Genomic DNA, 22,221 nt, shown 5'->3' on the forward strand with positions numbered 1-22,221 from the left:
TGCAGCAGTTCCTTTGAAGCAGTGTCTGTTTGTTACTCTGTCATATGTATGATAATGTAACAAAAGCAGTGTAGAGGCAGCTTTTCCAGGTGCAAAGTAGGTTCATGCATGTTTATATAATTAATGAGATGTGACCAACAAATAACCCCAAATCTCCTAAAGATGGGATACGTCAATTTTGGATACTGTTAACATGTCCAAATCAGCAGATTCATGTGAGATTTCCATAGATGAACAAGCAGTTGAATTTTCAGAAATTTTTGCAGATTTGCAATTTGATATCAGTTATCATAACAATGTCAACACAAAAGACTGACCATAGCCAAAATAGTGATAAATAGAAGAATACAAGATTTGTGACTTGTCAGCTCAAACACATTTAGTCATACCGACAAGTTCTGCTACTTGCACTCCATAGTTTGTTTGTTGCCCTTTCCCAAAAAGTTTGGGAACATAATTAACCCCACATTATTTTTGACATAAAATTAGACAAGTTTCCTGGGAATAAAGATCCAATACAATTGACAAAATGAAAGTAGTGTGTTTCATACTGTCATCTTTTTGATTTTCTGTGATAATTTTTCCTAAAACTAGGAAAGTCTTGTATAATTATAAGATTACATGTAGGTTTTCATTTAGTATGCATCCGTTTTCATTGAATACCTGTGTAACCATTGACAACATGCAACTTACCAAATGGTAGTTGAGTTTCAATATTATAGTCATAGAACACAGGAGTGGTGAAGCTGTGTGTGTGTTGTGCATTGTATCAATCATTGATAAACCTGCAATTATTTTGCATGAAAGTTGCCACAGCACATGACATGTGACAACAGCATGTTAAATTGCAGTTTTGGGAAAACTGACCATGTTTCTTTGTCCTTACTTTTCCAGCATTTTGCACTTTTCTGGCATTTCTTGATATGCCTGTATGTTTTGCCTTACCAGCAGTGTGCTCTCTAACAAATGTATTTCTAGAAACTTTGCATCAGTTTGGAGAATTGTAAAAAATTCTTTACGTCAGCAAAGTTAACATACAAACAAAAACATTTGCTTGCATCATAGGCAATTTCTTTGTGTCATGGGGCGTCATATCAGCTTAGAGGGCACTGCTTAACAGAATGTTTCGCTTTGCCTCATCAGCATTTCTCACAATACTACTGGTAGTATAATTAGTCCCCACGGACAAAGTCCGGGGGGACTTATAGATTGGGTCATGTCCGTCCCTCCGTCTGTCCGTCCGTTCACGCAGATATGTCAGACATGCCCTGGTCAATTTCTTTCAAACTTTGCACAAGGATAGTACCCTACCCCATACAGATGCACGTCGATTAGTTTCACAATGCGATCAAATTTGGCCGTGTTAGAGGACTTTTTAGTTTACACCACCATAGACTCCCATGTATAAGGCACTTCTCCATAGACTCCCATGTATAAGTCAGTTCTGCATAGAATCCCATGTATATTAAAGTCCAAGTAAAATAAAAATTTAGTTTCTCATCGTATTTCATATTGCAAAAAGCATGCAGTGACACATTTTTTAGCCCCACGGATGAAGTCCAGGGGGCTTATAGATTGGGTCATGTCCCTCCATTCACACAGATATCTCAGATATTTTGACAAAATGTCACGTGACCTTGGTGACCTTTGACCTCAAATATACATATTTGTCCACAACTCAGTAACCACAAGTGCTACACCCTTCATATATCGTATGATGGGACACCTTATGACGCCACATACTGAACCTCATTAATTATGTGCATATCTAATTTTGAGCGAGCCAATAGAGCTAGAGGTCTGATTTTTGGTATATAGGGATAACTTAACAATACAATTTTTTCGACAAAATGTCACGTGACCTTGGTGACCTTTGACCTCAAATATACATATTTGTCCATAACTCAGTAACCACAAGTGCTACACCCTTCATATTTGGTATGATGGAAGACCTTATGACGCCACATACTGAACCTCATTAATTATGAGCATATCTAATTCTGAGCAAGCCAATAGAGCTGGATGTCTGATTTTTGGTATATAGGGATAACTATAGGATAGAATTTTTTTGACAAAATGTCATGTGACCTCGATGACATTTTACCTAAAATATACGTTTATGTCAATAAATAAATGACTACAAGTGCTATGTTTGTTATATTTAGTAGGATTGGAGACCTTATAACAACACATGCTTTACCTCATTAATTATGCACATATCTAATTCTGTCCAAGCAAATAGAGCTAGAGGTCTGATTTTTGGCATATAGGGATTAATTAGCAATACAATTTTTATTTCAAAATGTCACGTGACCTCGATGAGCTTTGACCTTGATTATACATATATATGCATAACTCAGTAACCACAAGTTCTATACCCTCCAATTTTGATAGGATATTTAACCTTAAGATGTCACATCTTGTTGAACTTCCCAATTTCTGAGAAACAATATTTGAATAACAATACTTTGTTCTCATGATTCTTTATTTTCTGACATCGACTATTACCGGTATATGTCTTTTTTGCACTTTGCATTTGCAGAGTAGAGTGTGAGTATTGCCAGTACCATGTACAGTCAGCTTACAAGAAGATGAGTGGAAAGAGAACTGAGTTGCAATCATCGTAAGGCTACCGTTTTTGTTTTCTTTATATTAGTTTACAGCACATTAAATTGCTACCTAGGCCACTATGCAAGAATGGCAGTTATTATTTATTCTTTATTACAACCTAAGTACTTATTCAGGTATGTAAGGGTAGCTCAAACTAGGACCACAAACTGAGACTTCCATTGTCTCAAACCTCAAATTTTGATCAGTCCAAGTTCAACTCTGGGACTGGTCCCAGTTTTACTCTTGGACGTGACTGGAACCATTCTAACACAACACATTGCAAGTAATATTAATGTTCAAAAGTATTTGGACTGTTACGAAAAGGTAATAAACGACAGATAGTGACTGACTTTGGCTCACTCACTTAGGTTTGTTCACACAGCTTGACTTTGTTCTTTCAGAATGATCCCAGTTACGTCAAAGAGTCAAACTTGGACAGGTCCAAGTTTGAGGTGTCAGACAACTGGGAGTCCCAGTCTGAGGTTTGAGCTACCTTTACATACTTGCAATTCCTAAAGCTGCTAGTGGAGAATGCCAACACATCAAGTTGCCAACACATTTCAGGAACTGTCTAAACATGATGAATCAATGTGCATGTATTGAAATTTGTGTTACAGTGCGTTTCACCTAGGCACTGCAACTCAGCGTATGAGACGGACACATTTGAAAGTCACCGACTCATTGATTAATTACAGTAAACCAGCATGGGGCAACCACTCTGTCTAGACTGAGAGATACACTTGATCTAAAATGTGTGGCTTTTTAGTTAGTTTCTATTGAGAATACCTTCACCTCTAGAACTCTTTGCTGAAATTGTAAAAGAAACAGTTACATTGTAGATCAAGTCTAGTTAACTGTTTATCTCTCAGTCTAGACAGCAGCTGCCCCATGCTGGTTTACTGTAATTAATCAACGAGTCGGCGGCTTTGAAATGTGTCCCAAGCTGATCGTGTGTTTTGTACATGGATTGTGTCCGTCTCATATGCTGAGTTGCGGTACCTAGGTGAAATGCACTGTAAAATATTGGTAGAGATATTTATAGCAAATGTCATCTGGGTGGAGCAGCATGCCTGGGGTGCAAGCTAAGATATAACAAACTATTTTATGGGATTTTATCACAATAGATACACCGGATCACAGCCTAAGGCGTTTAAAGATCATCTTAAGAATCAGACTATATTTTATGGTGGACAGACATTTACATCAAAACAGTAAGTCTCACATACTGGTATGTTACCCTCAGTGTGCTTGTAAATTTTCAGTTTAAAATTTAAAGAGGCACTCCCACTTGGTAACATTTTTAAAACACATTTTTTTAATGCCAACGGTCGATATTTGACATGGCGACTGCGCGCGGATCGCGAGATATCGATAAAAACATGTCCTCAAAAAAGTTAAAGTTTGAATTCCGGTGGCCCACCTGAATTCAGCTTCCGAACATAGAACGTTCAGCACTGTGGCCATTGTCAACTAAGCTATGGAGTACGAGTCTACGCTGACGCTGCTGTACACCATAGCAGTACCACTGTCGTCGGTGAGCGGTCATGTCCCATGGGAGAAAGCCGAGTCCTACTGACTCGGCAAAAAAAGGAAAAACAAAGTTTGCTGATTCCACCAGAATTCGCATAGGTGACTAGCACAGATAGGTGCGGTTGGTACATAGTATGCATAGTGGCCGCCGCGTGGTATGCGCGCATACCACACGCAGCGGCCGCCATGTATCAAACCACGCGTAACTGTGTGGCAGACGACAAAATGTAGTCAGCAGAGGCAACTAATATTTTACACGTAAAAACTGATATCTATGTGGTATTGTTTAAAAATTTAATACAATTGATTGAGAATAATGAAAACGACAAAAACTAAGGAGAAGTTTTAAAAAAGAATTACCAGAGGTAAAGGCATTGATAATGATGTATATAAAGTCATCGCAGTAGGAGGTAAATTAATTGCATCATTCGAACATTTTTGGACTCCTTAGAATATCGTCAATCAGCACAACAACACACTTTTGGGGGATTTCGGGTCATAACCATAAACGATCGTAAAACTTCGGGATGTGAAAAATACGCTCAGGAAATGACATGTTTTTATCAATATCTCGCGATCCGCGTGGAGTCGCCACGTCAAATATCGACCGTTGACATTAAAAAAATGTGTTTTAAAAATGTTACCAAGTGGGAGTGCCTCTTTAAGGTCCATAGCATATCAGCTGGGTCCTATTGGTTTTATTGGGGTTTCCCTTCTTCTTTCTTCTTCCGTCAATTCTTTGCCAGTCTAGATCTGGAAAACTGCCGCATGTACTCTTCTCAAACTCGGCACTGATTGGGGCCAATGAGAGGTGATGCACCTAACCCTTGATATTTTAATTTGTCATGTGACCTAGTGGCCATATTGGATTTTTTCAAAACCTAATAATAGCATCTCTTGATGATCTAGAGGTCCGATCAATATGAAATTTGGTGTTTTGCAAGCATGTCCTCTGTTCTTTAAAATTTCCTAATAAAATTGCTTGCAGTCACATGACCTTGGCCACTATATTAGTTTTCAAAAAATCCAATTAAATCTTAAAGTCCAGAACCAGCTAAGCATTCTAACTGAAATTCCACTCATGTCATCATTAGTGAGAGTACTTTCAAGGTAATGTTGGAAAATCTTTTTTACCAAGACTAGTGCACCATTTGAACCGAAATTTTACTCATATTATCATTGGTGGTGTTCTTTTGTGTACCTCAATCCCTGCTCCTGCTTGAGCCCTGGCAATACTGCTTGCAGCTTTAATTTTTTCTAGTGTTCACTAGGCCAAACAGTCATCAAGTTATTGTATGTTTTTGACATGATCTATAATTTTGTCCTACCCAGATCTACAAGTAAAAAGAGCAGCAATGTAAAAGACAAAAACAATTTGAAAACTTTAAATTTAGCAAAGGCAAAGCAACTACAAGACTGTGACAGAGTCAACATGATGAAGATGAACAGTCTATCAACTAAAGAAGCTGCCGACTTTCTTAGCATAGCAAATGGAAATGAAGAATTGTAAGTGAAGAATTTACCTCTTTATCAAGCCAGACCCCTATGACCAGAGGGCATATTTATTAAGCTTGACTCCTATGACCCAGTGGTTATCTTTATTAACCCTTTCAGGCCTAAACCCCTATAGGGGTAGCTCTGGTAAGTTACCAGAAAGTCAGGCCTGAAAGGGTTAAGCCAGACCCCTATGACCCAGTGGTTATCTTTATTAAGCCAGACCTCTATGACCCAGTGGTTATCTTTATTAAGCCAGACCCCTTTGACCCAGTGATTATTTTTTTACGCCAGATCCCTATGACCCAGTGGTTATCTTTATTGAGCCAGACCCCTGTGACCCAGACGTTATTAGTCCCTGCGGACGAAGTCCGGCGGGGACTTATAGATTGGGTCCCGTCTGTCCGTCCATCCGTCCGTCCATCCGCAGCCATTTCTCAGACACTGCTGAACTAATTTTGTTCAAACTTGGCACAAAGGTATAGCACTATGACCTACAGATGCACATCGATTTAGTTTGCGATACGATCCAATATGGCCGCAAGGTGGCCATATTTTTGGGATTTTTCATGTCTTTGAACCCATAACTCAAACATCCTTGAACAGATTCTGTTCAAACTTGGCACAAAGGCATAACACTATGGCCTACATATGCATGTAGAAATATATTGCGATACGATCCAATATGGCCACAAGGTGGCCATATTTTTGCAATTTTTCATGTCTTTGAACCATAACTCAAACATCCTTGAACCGATTTTGTTCAAACATGGCACAAAGGTAAAGAACTATGGCATACATGCATATATCAATTAACCTTGCCATAGGAGCCAATATGGCTGCACAGCTGCCATTTTGTTGGAATTTTGCATGTCTTTGAAGCTTAATTCAAAGGTCATTACACCCATTTTGTCCAAGCTTGGCACAAAGATCATGCACTATGGCATTCATATACATGTCAATGTACTTCGTGACATGTTCCAATATGGTTGCCAGATTGTCATTTTTCCCCAATATCGCTGCCAGATGGTCATTTTTGGATTTCTTCATGTCTTTGAGGCTTAATCATATGCAAATATTCCTTATCCAATGTTGTTGAGACTTGGTACAAAGATAAAGTACTATGGCATACATATGCATGTCTACTAATTTTGTGCTATGACCCATATGGTCAATAGACAGCCATTTGATTTCAATTTTGGTGTGATTTTTTTATGTCTTTGAAACATAAACATAGGTCACTGTCCTTCGATGGACTGATTTTGTTTAAACGTGATATGGCTGCATTCTTGTGCACATTAATTTGTTTCATTATATGATCCGAAATGGCTGATTACAACAACATACCCGATCCCATACCATTTCTAAAATTCCACCAAACCATGTGTTCAGTATGTGCCATCATGACACTAGAGGCAGTGAGGGCATCGTTATGTGTGATGTAATCAAAAGTTCCTTCAATGGTCATTACCGGCAGAGATGGGTCAATTTTATTGAACGTTCCTCAGATTACTTTATTATGCAAGTCACAGGCCTGATGCACCCGTTGCATCAATGTCATTCCACAGCTACCTAGACCACAGCTACCTAGACACCAAAGATTATAACAAAATGGACAAGCGGGGACAATCTCCACACAGAGATTGAAGCGCAGTGGGGCAGCAGCGCGACGTGGATAATTCGAACCAAGCTAGAGGGTCTCCGAGTCATTGACCTCACGCCCCCACCAATCTCTGCTGCAGGCAAATTTAAATATTCCAAACTTGGACTTCTTTCAGTTCTGCGCGCACCCAACGGGCTAAATAAACGTGGCGGAAATAGTAAACAGATAGGAGCAATCCAGCTAGAGATTGCACTTTCCCCACACTGGTAAAAATAATACAGTAATACACTAATAAAAATAATAATAATCTGCTAAAACTTTGGCAATCGCATCTGCAAAGCTGACAGCCGTTGGGGCATACATTTTGAATCATCACTTTACATCCCTGTAACCTAGAGCAAGGTCTATGTTTTGCAAGTGTTCACAGAATCGAGGATCGATATTGAAACTAGTGTACTATTCATTTATCTAATTTTTTTTGGTTCGAAGTATTATATATAAAAAAGACAGAAAATGTATTTCATGGAAAACGCACAATACCCAAAAAGTTGGTGAAAACCGTCGCCTGTGGCAGAGATTAGTGTGGCTACTGCTGAGACTCCCCAACAACGTTATAATTTTCCATGGCTACAATCTCTGTACGGAGATTGAATCGGGGACTGTGTCATCAACGATGACTTGTCTTTATTGAGCCAGACCCCTATTACCTAGTGGTTATCTATATTAAGCTAGACCCCTATGACCCAGAGGTTATCTTTATTAAGCCAGACCCCTATGACCCAGTGGTTATCTTTATTAGACCTGACCCCTATGACCAAGTGGTTATTAGTCCCCACGGACATCGTCAGGGGGGACTTATAGGTTTGGTCATGTCCGTGTGTGCGTGCGTGCGTCAGTGCGTGCGTCCGTGCGTGCGTGCGTCCGTCCGTTCACGCAGATATCTCAGAGATGCCTGGAGCGATTTCATTAAAACCTGGTACAAGGATTACTTCATATGTCATACAGATGCACGTCGATTTGTTTTGTGGTACGATCAAATATGGCTGCCAGGCGGCCATTTTATTATGATTTTTTCATGTACAGAGCCATAACTCAGGCATGTTTCAACTGATTTTATTCAAAGTTGGTACAAGGACATTGACCAATGTCATAGATATGCATGTCAATTTTTTAGTCCTTTGGGCCTTTGGCCCAAAGTACTAATGTGATGACGCGGCCTCTGTTGTTGCATACAGTGGGCCGTATGCTGTGGACGCAGGTATCTCAGAAACGCTTCAGTAACTTTTTCTGAAATTTGGTCTGGTGGTCACTTTGGCATGTATCTCAAACGGTCTTTTTTCTTTTTTTGATTGAATCATTTTAAAGTCACTTTTTTAGCTTTTTTGTGAAAACCACTATTTTCAATTTTTCCTCAAAACCACTGATTTGATTATTGTGATATTTGGCATGGGTGTTCGTATAGTTGAAATGCCGTCAGAAATGTTCAAATTTGGTGATACATGCCTTGTATTATTTTTAAACAATATTTTTATCCATTTTTATTTTATATTTACTTGATTTTGACTCGCTTTCGTTAAAGCTACCGTCTGCGCATGCGCACAACTCTAGGACAAAATCTGAGTTGAGAATCGAATCGGACGCCATCTTGTTTCTCGTGTCGGCACATTTTTTTACTTTGTGAACGTTTCACTGTGCATTTCAATATATTCTATAGTTATGACGTTGACAGTGATGCACTTTTGCGGCTGTCGTGTATTTTTTGGTACGAAAGGCGCCTTTGATCGACTGAAGAATGATGGTACCGGCAGGCATATCAGTTCTACTGAGGAAGTAATCCACTGGCCCGCGGCCGCATAGGTCAGGGACTCACTTAGGGGAGAACCACTTGATTTGTGGGGGGGGTATGGAGGATTTTGAGAAAAAAAATTGTCACCAGGTGAAATAAAAGAAAAAAATAAGCCTGTAATGGCTTGAGAAAAAAAATTCTCATAACAGACAGAAATAAATAAAAAAGGAATTGTCATAATGCAGTTGAAATGAGCAAAATTTTGGAAATTCATTCTCATGTGTTCTTTGCTAGCATGCTGCCATAGGCAGCGCAAATGTTTTTACCACAAGCAATTCTCATGTGTTTTTTTTTCCGAGCACTTATGATATAAGCATTCACTACTTTACACCTCAGTGCACTCGATGTTTTCCTTCCCTTTTCTGACCCAAGAAATCATATTTCTGGATTTCTGTTGCAATATCTCAATGGTACAGGCAATATCTAGATGGGACTATTTGACTTCTGTACATAGTGAAAATTGAAAACACAAGACAGGAGTCAATAAACTAGTGTAAAAACCAATATATTATTCTCTCAACATAAATATGTTAGAAAGATTACAAGTTGTCAAAGAAAAATTGAGGAACAACAAATATAATGAAATACAATGTGTGAGCCTTGTTTCTCTGACCACAAAAGATAACATCTCCCCTGAGAACTTAAAAGGAATTGACTATTATAAAGAAAAGCAGGTATAGTACTGATCACTGTTGATTTGCCAAAAAAGTGTTCTATAATTTAAAGTTGTATATATACTAGACTTTCCATTTTGTTTTCATTCGTTGGAATGTGAAATGAATATATAAAACCATCCTGTGATATGTGAAACACTGGCTTAAATTTGAAAAATTGCACTGCTACTCCATTTGATAAAAAAATTGATGCAGGTGTGACAGTTGAAATTAAAAATGCTGTCTCTCTGACAAAAAAGTTCCCATACCCACTTCCTGCATACCCCCCCCCCCCCCCGAAATCAAATGGGTCTCTCCTTAATATGCGCATGCGCATATAACAAGTTAGCGTTGTTTTGCCAAGGACCAGCTCCTGGCAAGGACTTTGAAAAATCAAACCGACGCTGTCTTGTTTCTCGGTCTTGTGCGAATTTTGACGTTTTGAAGCTTTTAGCATTTATTTGATGATGTTTTGTAAATATGAAGTTCACGGTGATTGTATTTTTGTTGCTGTCATGTATTTTTTTGGCACGAAACGCTTCTTCGTTACCGGCGAATCTATTGCTTTAGCGAGGCAATCCCACCGGCGGCCCGTTAGTAATAGCTGGGTGAGAGCGATAGAATTCGCTCTGTCCTTCTACCTCCATGTCATAACAAACTAGCATCGTTTTATGTTGATGTACTGTCCTTTCGACACAGCGATAACTTTAAGTTTTCTGTTGCTTATTTTGGGTAATTTCAACAGTTGTGCATTGATTTTGACATCATTGTTGAAGACAGTGTGTGCTTTAGACTGTCGACAGTCCTCGTGCCTTCTTTTGACCGGATCCGGAGTCACTTGCAGTAGTAATCCAACGTAGGCGATCGAGCGCCGAAGCATCATTGTTGAAGACAGTGTGTGCTTTAGACTGTCGACAGTCCTCGTGCCTTCTTTTGACCGGATCCGGAGTCACTTGCGGTAGTAATCCAACGTAGGCGATCGAGCGCCGAAGGCGCAAGGTCGAGTGCCGAAGGCATGAGCTTGTATAAATACCGAAAGCTACGCGAGACCAAGCAGTACCTACAAGCGACTGGCGAGAGTCTATGTGTGCTTATGTTGACCGATTTACGCGCACTTCAGAATCACGGCATAATCCGACATGGTAATTTGGCATGATCATCAGATCATACATGATCCGAGATTGCACTTTAGCAAGGTCACGATAACTAATGTTGTTTGTTTCACTGTGGTTTAATACCTATAGGGCCTATTTCCACTAAAAGACTATTAGAATTTCCTCCTGGCTACTTTGAAATCGTGCACTGGCATGCATGTAGTTGTCAACATCACTATGCTTGAATGTAGTAGACTCTTACTATGAATATATCGACTGTCACTGCATATTGCATATGTGTGCAAGTCACTCCATATCATATCAAAAAATGTAGTATAGCGCTGTTCACGGTTACAGGTTTGTTACTAAATATAGCTGTACGCGCGCGACATCGGACACGCAGCGTGAAATCGCGGACAAATTTTATCAATGTTGCATGCGTGGCTGTTTTTGCAGCTAGTACTCTGAGTCGTGATTATGTTTTTTAGTATTCATTGTTACACTAGCAGTCACCCACTGAGATGTATTTTCGTCGTTCTTGCATGCGTAATTTTCAAAAGCGTAATCTAAAAATGCGGACAAATATTTATTTTTGCATATTAATGAGAGAACAGTGACGTAAACTGTGAACAGCCCTATTGCGACGTTTGAGCTGCCACAAGCCAGAATTTACAGTTTATGAGAAAGTTATCTTACATGTAAAACTCAGTTTTACTGTGAACAAAATGCAAGCTATGTTGCTTAACTATGGTGAATAACATAATATTTTGTACCTATCACCGTGTCAGAAATTCAGAAGGAAACAACCACTCAGACAAACTCTGGTCAGGATGATACTGTCCAATTTTAATATGTCTCTCGGCACACACTAGATACTCATGACTGTAAAACAACATTTCCATATGTTTGCTTTTCACCATATTCTATGTCCTTCCCTGCACTACATAATTCAAAATTGAATATTGTTTTTGGCCTATACATACTTGAGGGGTAAGCTTATTTAGTCTCATACATTAAAGATGCACTGTTGACCTTCAGAGTCCAAACTTTTTATCATTGTATTGTAGATAGGTGTACACTCCAAATACTAAGTACAAGTGTGGTGAGTGTAACAAGCAAATGTTTTTTAGTCAATGGCCCAAATTTATTTTCTATTTGATGGACAATAAATACATGTGTAATCAATGCCAACAATCCAGTTTAAGTAATTTGGTTTAGATTAGCCATTGTCCATTATATTACAATAGTTTGTGGCTAAATTTTCTCCCCTTCTGTATCATATAAGTTCACCGTTTCCTGTTTTAGATATTGTTGATCCTATTGAGTTCCATCTCTTATTCTTGATTCACTTTGACATTAACTTTCATTTATGTCCAAACAATTTGACTTTTTGCCAGATTTCACATTTATGGCAAATAATAAACAGTAAGGAGGCACAAAGGACGTCGGTGCCCCCGGGCCCCATGTTTGGTGATATGATCCAATATGGCCGCCAGGCGGCCATTTTGTTACGATTTTTTCATGTACAGAGCCATAACTCAGGCATATCTCAACCGATTTTATTCAAACTTGGTACAAGGACATTGACCTATGTCATACATATGCACGTCAATTTGTTTTGTGATGCAATCCAATATGGCCGCCAGGCGGCCATTTTATTATGATTTTTTCATGTACAGAATCATTACTCAGGCATGTTTCAACAGATTTTATTCAAACTTGGTACAAGGACATTGACCAATGTCATAGCTATGCACATTGATTTGTTTTGTGATACGATCCAATATGGCCGCTGTGTGGCCATTTTATTACCTTCTCGTGTCTATTTATAGACAGAGAAGGTATTAGAGTTGAAAACCAGTATGCTGGTGTCAACTTCGTCCGTCTGTCAAGACTTCCGTCTGTCAAGATCCGTTGACGTCATGCTATTGTGATGGGTCATATCATAAACTGGTGGGGGTGTTTATGGCTCAGGTTGAGGTGTAGGAGAACGATTTTGAGCTGTGACAAAAATCAAAAGGGACTTAGCGGCATAGCCACAGTGTTAAGCATTTCTCCAAGGTTTCTTAGTTGACTACGATCTATTACAGACTACTGAGCTGACGTTAGGGGTACTCACTTTGTGTTTGCTCACTCTGTGTGTGCTAGTGTTTGGTACTGAGTTACGTGGATATCCCCTCATGGCCTCACGTGATATGGGCCTGTTGCATAAACTGCAGATGATCATATGCCTCTGAGTCTGAAAACGGTCATTGTGTAAGCCTGTCAGCATTTTCCTTGCATTTTTTCTCATTTAATTTTGCAAAATATCGGCGAGTACCTCAATATTTCAAGATAACTCTTTCTTCCCAATCGTTTCCTGGAGTTTCAGAGCCATATGAACGAAAATGAGTGAAAGTTTTAGACAGGAAAATCGGACGTTGGCCATGTTCAATGTTTACAGTACAATCAGAAGTTTACGTGGAGGAATTAACCAACAAACACAGGAGTGTTCATGATTCCTGCCCTCTAGAGGCAGACCCTCCTATATGAAGTACCACATTTGATGCTTGTGGAAAGCTTGACCACACAATGGAGCATTTAAACTTTTAGAAAATGACAAACTGAATAAGAAGGTATTCAGAAAATGTCAAATACTGAGGAAAAATGTGCAAATATTCAAAATAAACAGGTTAACTGATTGGTCAGCTATAAAAAACAATGAAAATGTTTATGATCAAAAGTTTTTGAGATGCGCACATTTTAAGAAATACAGAAATTATTAACATTATAAATATAAGACCAAACTATTTTTTCAGGGATGGGACAGGTTGGAAATGAGGGGTGAGAGACAAAGGCACTCCTATTGCTGCATGTGGATGCAGCCACACCATTTCATTTACAGCATACTTATTCACTGTGTTGTGTTCAAGTTCCATATTGTACTGACTGTCATACAAGGATAACATAAGCAAATCAAATCAAATTAGAAAAGGATCAATGCTGTTGTGTGGATTTTGCTGAACATGGCTGATTTTAATATTTCCCCCTATATATTTGGTATCCGGCAAAGGCATATTTTGATGTAAAGTCAAAATTAACACTACATTGCTGACAATATATGTTACCGTTTCTGCATAAACTTTTCTTTTTTTAATTAAAGTATAGTAGTACTTCGAACAGATTAACAATTATCGTGATGTCAACCCATAATTTAACATCACAAAGACAGTAATTCTGCCAATTTTTTTTGTTTTTCAGTCATTTTATAAATTTTGCACTGCACAAGATTGAACAGATTGCAATGTGTGAATTTGTAAACTCAAAGAATAAAAATCCTTTGGTCACAGATTAAATTATTTATTTGAAAAGAAATTTACTCTTAAACATTTTTAGCATATATTCTTTACACGGTCATGTATTTCAAGGAAAATATGCCTATTAAAAACAGTAATTTCTTCACTTTCAATTTTTTTTCAATACTATGACAATTATCAGCCATGAGGTTTTACAAACACAAGACCAGATAAGCGTTTTTCATCATTTCCACAGGACATTAAAAACAGTTAAAAGTGACTTAAAATGATCATTTGGTATACATTTAATTTACAGATGCCAGGTTGTGTATATCACATGCACTCAGGTCAGTAGGGAAGTGCGTCATTACTATTTTGGACTGTTAAGGTGGTTGGAAAGGCTATTTTTGCACCAATTCTTTTCTCAGAGTTAATGTCAAGTTTCAAGTGTTAGAATCAAGATATTTAGTTCAAATTTTCAGGATAAGTCTCTTTGTTATTACTTTCTCCGAAGAATATAAAAATTGTATATTTGCGGCCATGATTTTGAAATATGACACCAGTAAATATTAAAATTTAGTTTTTCATATTTTTTTTACATATTTTAATTTAATAATAATTGGATAGTATTAATATTACCAAATTAGTTATAAATATGTTGACACTATTTATTGTAAGATTTGTACGGCAGGATTTGTAAATAAAATTTGTTTTTATGATTTTACATAGGTTTATATATCAAAAAATTATTAAAAATTCTTTCAAATTTCAAAATGTGATTTTTCAAAAAGTACTTCAAATACAGGAAAATTGTGCCGTACAAATCTTATCTGTAACCTTGTTAATAGGCTGTAAAAATTCCATGTCAATATCTCATTTCAAAGTTGGATTAAATTGGTATACAATTATGTAGGAAAACTGTTATTCTGTCAAAAATGTTGAAAACAAGCCATATTTGCACCCCTCGTTTGAAGTCATAGAGCAGTTTTTTTGGTTAATCTCACTTTTGACACCTCTTTGACACCCAAAGAATCTAAAAATGCATTTACAATAGCAGTCACTCACTCTGAATGCCAGCACCGCCTTGTCAAACTTTCCTGAAAAATAGCAAATATTGACTTTCCCTTTTCAAACATTTTATTAAAAGCTAGGGGACCTCTACCATAGTTAATACACTAAGGACTCCCCAACTTCTTCTTATTTGGTCAGTTTTTCAGAAGTTTTAACTCTGCAATGCCTTTGTGCCCAAATGTCTAGTTTTTTTTATTCCACAGAGAATGTTGACTACTTTTATATTTTAATAGTTTTGTTGAAATTTATAACTGACGCTCTAGCCTTTCCAACCACCTTAATTCTTATTTCTGAATTATTTAACTTTTTTCCACATTGAACTATCTTTAGGCAGTTTATACTGTGGCTTAGAATTTTTTTGATTGATGTATTTAATCATCTTTTGGGTTCTTTGGGTCCATATCCCACCTCATGCCCCTACATCATCAACTATTTACCAACAACTCCATGCCAACAACCAATTACCTGACCTGGCCACACATTAGAGAAGGTACAGCGTCATTGACGGTATTTTTACGTTTTCTCATGTCCAGAACCATAACTCAGACATGTATCAAGCGAATTTATTCAAAGTTGGTACAAGGACATTGACCAATGTCATATATATGCACCTTAATTTGTTTTGTGATACAATCCAATATGGCTGCTGTGCGGCCATTTTGTTATGATTTTTTTCATGTACAAAGCCATAACTCAGGCATATCTCAACCGATTTTAATCCAAGTTGGTACAAGGACATTGACCTATGTCATACATATGCAAATTCATTTGTTTTGTGATATGATCCAACATGGCCACCTTGTGGCAATTTTATTACGATTTTTTCATGTCTTGAACTACGACTCAGACATGTATCAAGCGAATTTATTCAAAAGTATTTTTATCACAGACCTAATGAAGAGGACTCTATCCTCTCTGAGGACCTGTAATCAAAGTACCCATTAACAAGTGGGGACTGTGTCACCAACGATGACTTGTCTTTATTAAGCCAGACCCCTATGACCCAGTGATTATCTTTATTAAGCCAGACCTCTATGACCCAGTGATTATCTTTATTAAGCCAGACCCCTATGACCCAGTGATTATCTTTATTAAGCCAGACCCCTATGACCCAGTGGTTATCTTAAAGCCAGACCCCTATGGCCCAGTGGTTATCTTTATCAAGCCAGACCCCTATGACCCAGTGGTTATCTTTATTAAGCCAGACCCCTATGACCCAGTGGTTATCTTTATCAAGCCAGACCCCTATGACCCAGTGGTTATCTTTATTAAGCCAGACCCCTATGACCCAGTGGTTATCTTTATTAAGCCAGACCCCTATGACCCAGTGGTTATCTTTATTAAGCCAGACCCCTTTGACCCAGTGGTTACCTTTATTAGACCAGACCCCTATGACCTAGTGATTATTTTTATTAGACCAGACCCCTATGACCCGGTGCTTTGTTCCGCCTTGTCTCTTTATTCACAGATGTTTCTTTGATAAGAAAGCCAATGAAAGTAAAAACTAATAAACTAATAGTAGATAAACTTATGCAATTCAACACTACCAAAGTATCTCAATAGAAAGAATGATGCAATCAATTGGACAGATTGTGTTGACTTGATGATATGGCTGTGATCAATATGATTTATTTAAGCTAATACTGTAATATTTTCTTGTTTCAGCCAAAACAGATTGGTCACACCAACCTTAGGATCTCAGAACCTCTTAAGACACATGAAAAAAGTTGAACAGGAAGGTATGTTCCTCATTTTTAGCTTCAGTGTCAGCAATGCGGAGCTTATCTAGTAGGTTGATGTGTTGGTGCGGCATCCGGTGTCTGGCAACCTCCATGTGCAGAGATCGCGTTAACGCAAATACATGCGTATATTACGCATAGAAAAAAAAATTACACAAAATTACTAGCGGCATGCGTACACGTGTACGCACAATTTTAATGAAGCTTATCAGTTACACTGTCGCTAAGCGACCACCCTGCCATCACCCTGTTAGTTGTTTTGACTAACTTTGGAGACACTAGACAGGGCGCAAAACTTGACAGGACTGTCACTTGGAGATGTCGTGTAGCAACGCTATTCATATAACTTTCATGAACAGGGCAAACACGTGCAATGGACTTGAAAATTTGCATTTTGTGAAACATTGTATCAAAAATTACTGAAGTGGCGCATTGTTCCAACGGCACATGGCAGATTAACCCGAGAGCAGCATCAGTTGCGTATAGCTTGTAGTTGTACAACATGCAGCGTCAAATTTCCCAATACTTTTCTGATATTTCTGGTAAGCGAGCCAGGGAAAGTGATGGCCATCAACCTCCCCAGGCCGACAGCAGCACAACAGACTGCTCTGGTAGGTCGTCTGATAAAATGGATCCTGCGGAGGCCTCCACGTCGAGTGATGTTTTGGGCAATGCCGATGTTGAAATGCGGGACAGTACTGAAAGCGAAAAAACTCATCCAGAGAAGAGGTCTAAGATCGCTAGGCAGAAAATATACAGGGCAGATTGGGAGATTGAATTTACTTGGTTACGGGCCGAAAACACAAAAGGCAAAAGTAACACCGTAATGTTTTGTAAACTGTGTGAAAAACGGGGCGAAAACAATGCTTTTACCAAAGGTTGTGGAGACCTACAAAAATCTGCCCTAAAACGACACTTGGACAGCCCCGGACATAGGAGAGCGATATATAGTGAAAGGAGTAGTCAGAATCTACTTCACTCTGCCGTTCAAGCCAGCAAAAGACAGTCAGAGGAAACTCGTAGAGCTATATTCCGCACAGTATATTTTTTATCCAAGCAGGAGTTGCCTAATGACGTTTACGAGGGACTTATTCGCTTACAGCAAGAAAACGGCTGCCAAGCTTTCACGTCCAAAGATTGTGCAATTCCAACACACCACTCAAACGTCACCGAAATGCAGGCCGCAATCGCAGACACAATATGCGTGGATATAAAAGTCAAAATACAGAAAAGTCCATATGTCGGAATGCTCGTAGATGAAACTGTGAACATCACTGTGTTCAAGAAATTGATTGTATTCTTCAGAGTGTTGAATAAGAACGGAAAAGCCGAAACTATTTTTGGAGGAAATTACACAGTGCAGAGTGATGATGCCGAGACAATATTTAATAAGATTGAAGAAGTTATGAACGAAAAAGGCATTGAAGCGAGGCGGTTTGTAGGCCTAGGCTCCGACGGCACGAGCGTGATGATGGGACGACTCAGCGGCGTTGGCGTGCGTTTGAAGCAGACATCTCCTTTCTGTATTCACGTACATTGTGTCGCTCACCGTATAATAATGGGTTCTTATATAGCGCTCATATCCACAAAGTCATGTGATCAAGGCGCTTTACAATTATTATTACCCCTGGTCACTGGACCTAATATGATACCACTCAACTCCCTGGGGAGCAAACAACAGCTCACATGTGCAGCCAATAAGCGCAGCAGAGCTAAACGCACACATTACAACCACTGTCCTACCAGGTACCCATCACTCCTGGGTGGGGAGAAGCAATGAGGAATAAAGTGCCTTGCTCAAGGACACAACACCATAGCCATGCCGGGGCTCGAACTCACCATCCTTTGATCGTGAGTCCACTGCTCTAGCCACTGGCCCATGATGCACTAGCAGCCTCGGGTGCAGCTAAACAAACCAACAAAGCTCGGGACTTTCGGGATACGGCAAACAGTATATTTCATTTCTTTCAACATTCGGCAGCGCGATATGGTCAATTACGCGAACTTACTGAAGCCATGTCTGACGACGATTTTACGAGTCTCAAGGAGCCATGTACAGTATGATGGCTTTCCTTGTCACGATGTGTTTCTAGTTTAGACAAAACCTGGAATATTTTGTGTCTGGAACTTGGAGAAGAATCGGCCCGAAAAAACGCCAAAGCTGAAGGCCTGCAGCTAATAATTCAAACATTTTCATTTGTTGCGACTATGAAAATGCTCCGGGATGTATTGCCCATTGTTGACAGACTCAATCTCATATTTCAGCGAGAGGACGTCAACTTGTCAACTATTTGTCCTATGGTCGAATCCACCGTAAGAGAGTTTAAACGACTTCGAGACACAGAATTGAGCGGTGACAGCGAAAGGGAATTCATTGGAAATTTTGATGCTGCGGCGAAGACGTATTTAGGAATTTCGCTAAGTTACTGCGCGCAGGTAAATATCAATGCTCATGCGACAACACGGGTCAAGTTCATTCAACATCTCATTGACAATTTACGCGGTCGCTTTCCCGATGAAGACCTGTCTTTATTGGCAAGCTTCGACGCGGTATTGAATGCCAGCAAATATCCCAGAGTCGACAGATTGCTTGATGAACATGGCGTTGAATCCTTACAAGTACTGGCCGATTTTTTTGGCAACGAGCATGTCGGCGACCCGCTCATCGATGTTGATTCTTTGCGTCAGAACTTCCGGCAAATGAAGTTTACCTTACGCGGGCACGGACACCCAAAGTTTGATGAAACCTGCAGGTTACTAATAACGGAATACCGTGACGTGTACCCAGCGTTTGCGTCACTGGCTTCAGCTGCACTAGTTGTTCCAGTAACTAGTGTGCCATGTGAGCGTGGGTTTTCAACTCAAAACCGAATAAAAAACTCACGACGATCTCGTCTGAATGAAAAACACGTTGATGACCTCATGCTAATATCAGTGCATGGTGGCAGTACAGAGCATTTCAACTTTGGACGCGCAATCGCCTTGTATCGTGAAAAGAAAGATCGCCGCAAATTTTAAATGAACACGGAAACACTTCAGCCAACGTGAGTGACTATAGCCTGTACACTGTACTTTATTTTGTTACAGTGTGTATTGAGATAAACTATTTTTTACGTTACGCATGAAATTTTACTTCTACGCATTTTCAATGGCATGATGCGTGCAATGTACGCAGAGTAAAAAAATCTAGCGTGATCACTGCCATGTGCAAAATCACTTGCAAAAACCATACAACCATTTTCAGGACCAGCAATATTTTAGGGAAAATGTAAAAACATTGGTTTACTCGGTTGAGTATAATAATTTTGATGTTTTTTGGGGGTTTTTTGGTGTCTAAACAAGCTATAGACTCTACTCAGAGTCTATAGTCTACGAAAATGAAATAAGTGTACCCGCCTTTCATGCAAATAAACAATACTGTTTACATGTTTTTTCAAGCTTATGATTGACAGTTGCGTGGGCCTAGGGCCATTCTTTTTGTTCTGAAGGTGGCTTTCACCCAAATCTTTGTACTTATTTAGAAACCTATGTAAAAATTTGCAGATACTTGTGTGGTCCAGGTGTTTATGAAACAAGATATGTTCATGGTGTGTCTGTAAGTTTTGCTTGAGACTATCTCGTTCAGTTTTCACAGAGTGGTATACCTCCTTGTTAATTGTGAAACGCTATATTGAATTTCCAATGAGTTAGGGGGCCTTTTATACCCACACCTGCATTTAACAATATCAGTTCAAATTATTGATAATCACATATCAGAAACCATTTTTGGAATTTGCAGTCAAGAAATATTGTAAAATGATGTTTAATTTTTATTCTGCCAATATCGTATTTCACCATAGTGTGTTAAAACCGGTGAGGCATAAATATCACTTATGGTGCATTCTTGACTTGAACAGTTGAAGGCCTCTGAAAACATAAATACTGTAAACCTGATTTTACTGCTACAACATACAATGCCAAGTAGGTGAAAATTCTTATAGGTTTTGGCTCAATACCGCTGTTTACTGACTTGGCAGATTAGGAAATAATACACCTGTCAGGGTTAATCACTTTGTTATACTATCCAGTATAGTGTCATGTATACATTTCCCATGATCCAGCTGAATGTTTATTTCTCTTACAATAAATGTTGTGGCAATTAGTAAGAGAAGTTAAACCCATCGCTTGCGATCCCAGGGTCCAGGAGTGGCAATGAATAATGAATGCAAATCAATGTTGACATCATGCTGTAGCTGCTATCAGCTTAGATAAGAACTCACTTTTGCAGGAAATCCTAATCCAGACAGTTTTATTTGAATACAAATATACACTGCTCAGACCTGACACTGCTGGTGTCTCTTGAAGACGTCAATCAACAATGCGTTTAGGTTTCAGTCCAAGCAGTATTTCAAATGTTGTAAGACACTGCTGTATGAGAATGTTGCCTCAAAAAATTCATAGAGCCTATGGATCACAGTCACGATGAGATGAGCTTAGATGAGATGAACAGTGCGGTCAGTTTCGTTCCACCGGTCACGATCAATCATCAACATGCCGTGGTTTGTGTATATTATATCGAAGGCGATCACAGGTGGGAATCTTTCAGTGGGCCTTCATAACATTAACCATAAAAAGCCACATTTTTGGGATAAAAAAGAATAAATATACCGATGAAGGTAGGGTTCTGCTTCTTTCGGACATCAGCATTTCACTGATGTAATAGTGATATTGTTGGGTTCCAGTGATCGCACACTACCGGGTTGAAGAGAGCTTATGACATAGTGTAGGCATGGAGGCGAGTACACACACATACTTATGTTCTATCTCATGCAAATTGTCACGTGTACAGTCTCATAAAAATATGAAAAAAAACTTTTGTAACAAAATCGCGGTAGTGCAGTATGCATTCACCTGTTTTCAGGTTTGTATCGATTGAATGTTGTTTATTTGAGGATTCTGTTGCATTGTGTATATCGTAGCTGATCCGGCGTACACAGCAAATGTTTTATCATTAGCACCTTCTGCACGTCACTTTGTGATTTACAGCAGTTTGAAATGGTCCACGGCTATGTTGTCAACGCCACTGACTGTGTACAGAAATGAACTTTTCATCAATAACTCACTTGAAACTATAAAATAGACAGTATTTCGCTGGCAACGCTATGTCCAAAGTATTCACGAAAGGTACTGTGGTGGCACAGAGCTATATTTATCTGCGTGGAAAAGATTTATGCCAGTTTTTTGGAGCAGATGCTCACGTTACTTCCATGTGTCAGTCATCCAAAACAATGAACCCACTGAAGTTAAGCTGCCTTTTATACCAAAGG

At 38.9% G+C, this 22,221-nt stretch overlaps 1 protein-coding gene across 4 annotated transcripts in view; it reads left to right on the forward strand.

Annotated features, from left to right (window-relative positions):
• LOC139134529 (protein MCM10 homolog) overlaps nt 1-22,221 on the forward strand; it is a 90,951-nt gene that overhangs the window by 60,234 nt on the left and 8,496 nt on the right. For all 4 annotated transcript variants that reach the window (XM_070701391.1, XM_070701394.1, XM_070701392.1 and 1 more), the window contains 4 exons: nt 2,543-2,623; nt 3,735-3,821; nt 5,473-5,646; nt 16,842-16,915. In XM_070701391.1, the coding sequence (XP_070557492.1) occupies nt 2,543-2,623; nt 3,735-3,821; nt 5,473-5,646; nt 16,842-16,915 (416 nt within the window). The remainder of the gene's footprint in view (nt 1-2,542; nt 2,624-3,734; nt 3,822-5,472; nt 5,647-16,841; nt 16,916-22,221) is intronic.

This window comes from Ptychodera flava, chromosome 6 (assembly GCF_041260155.1).
Source record: "Ptychodera flava strain L36383 chromosome 6, AS_Pfla_20210202, whole genome shotgun sequence".
In the NCBI taxonomy this organism is placed as follows: Eukaryota; Metazoa; Hemichordata; class Enteropneusta; family Ptychoderidae; genus Ptychodera; species Ptychodera flava.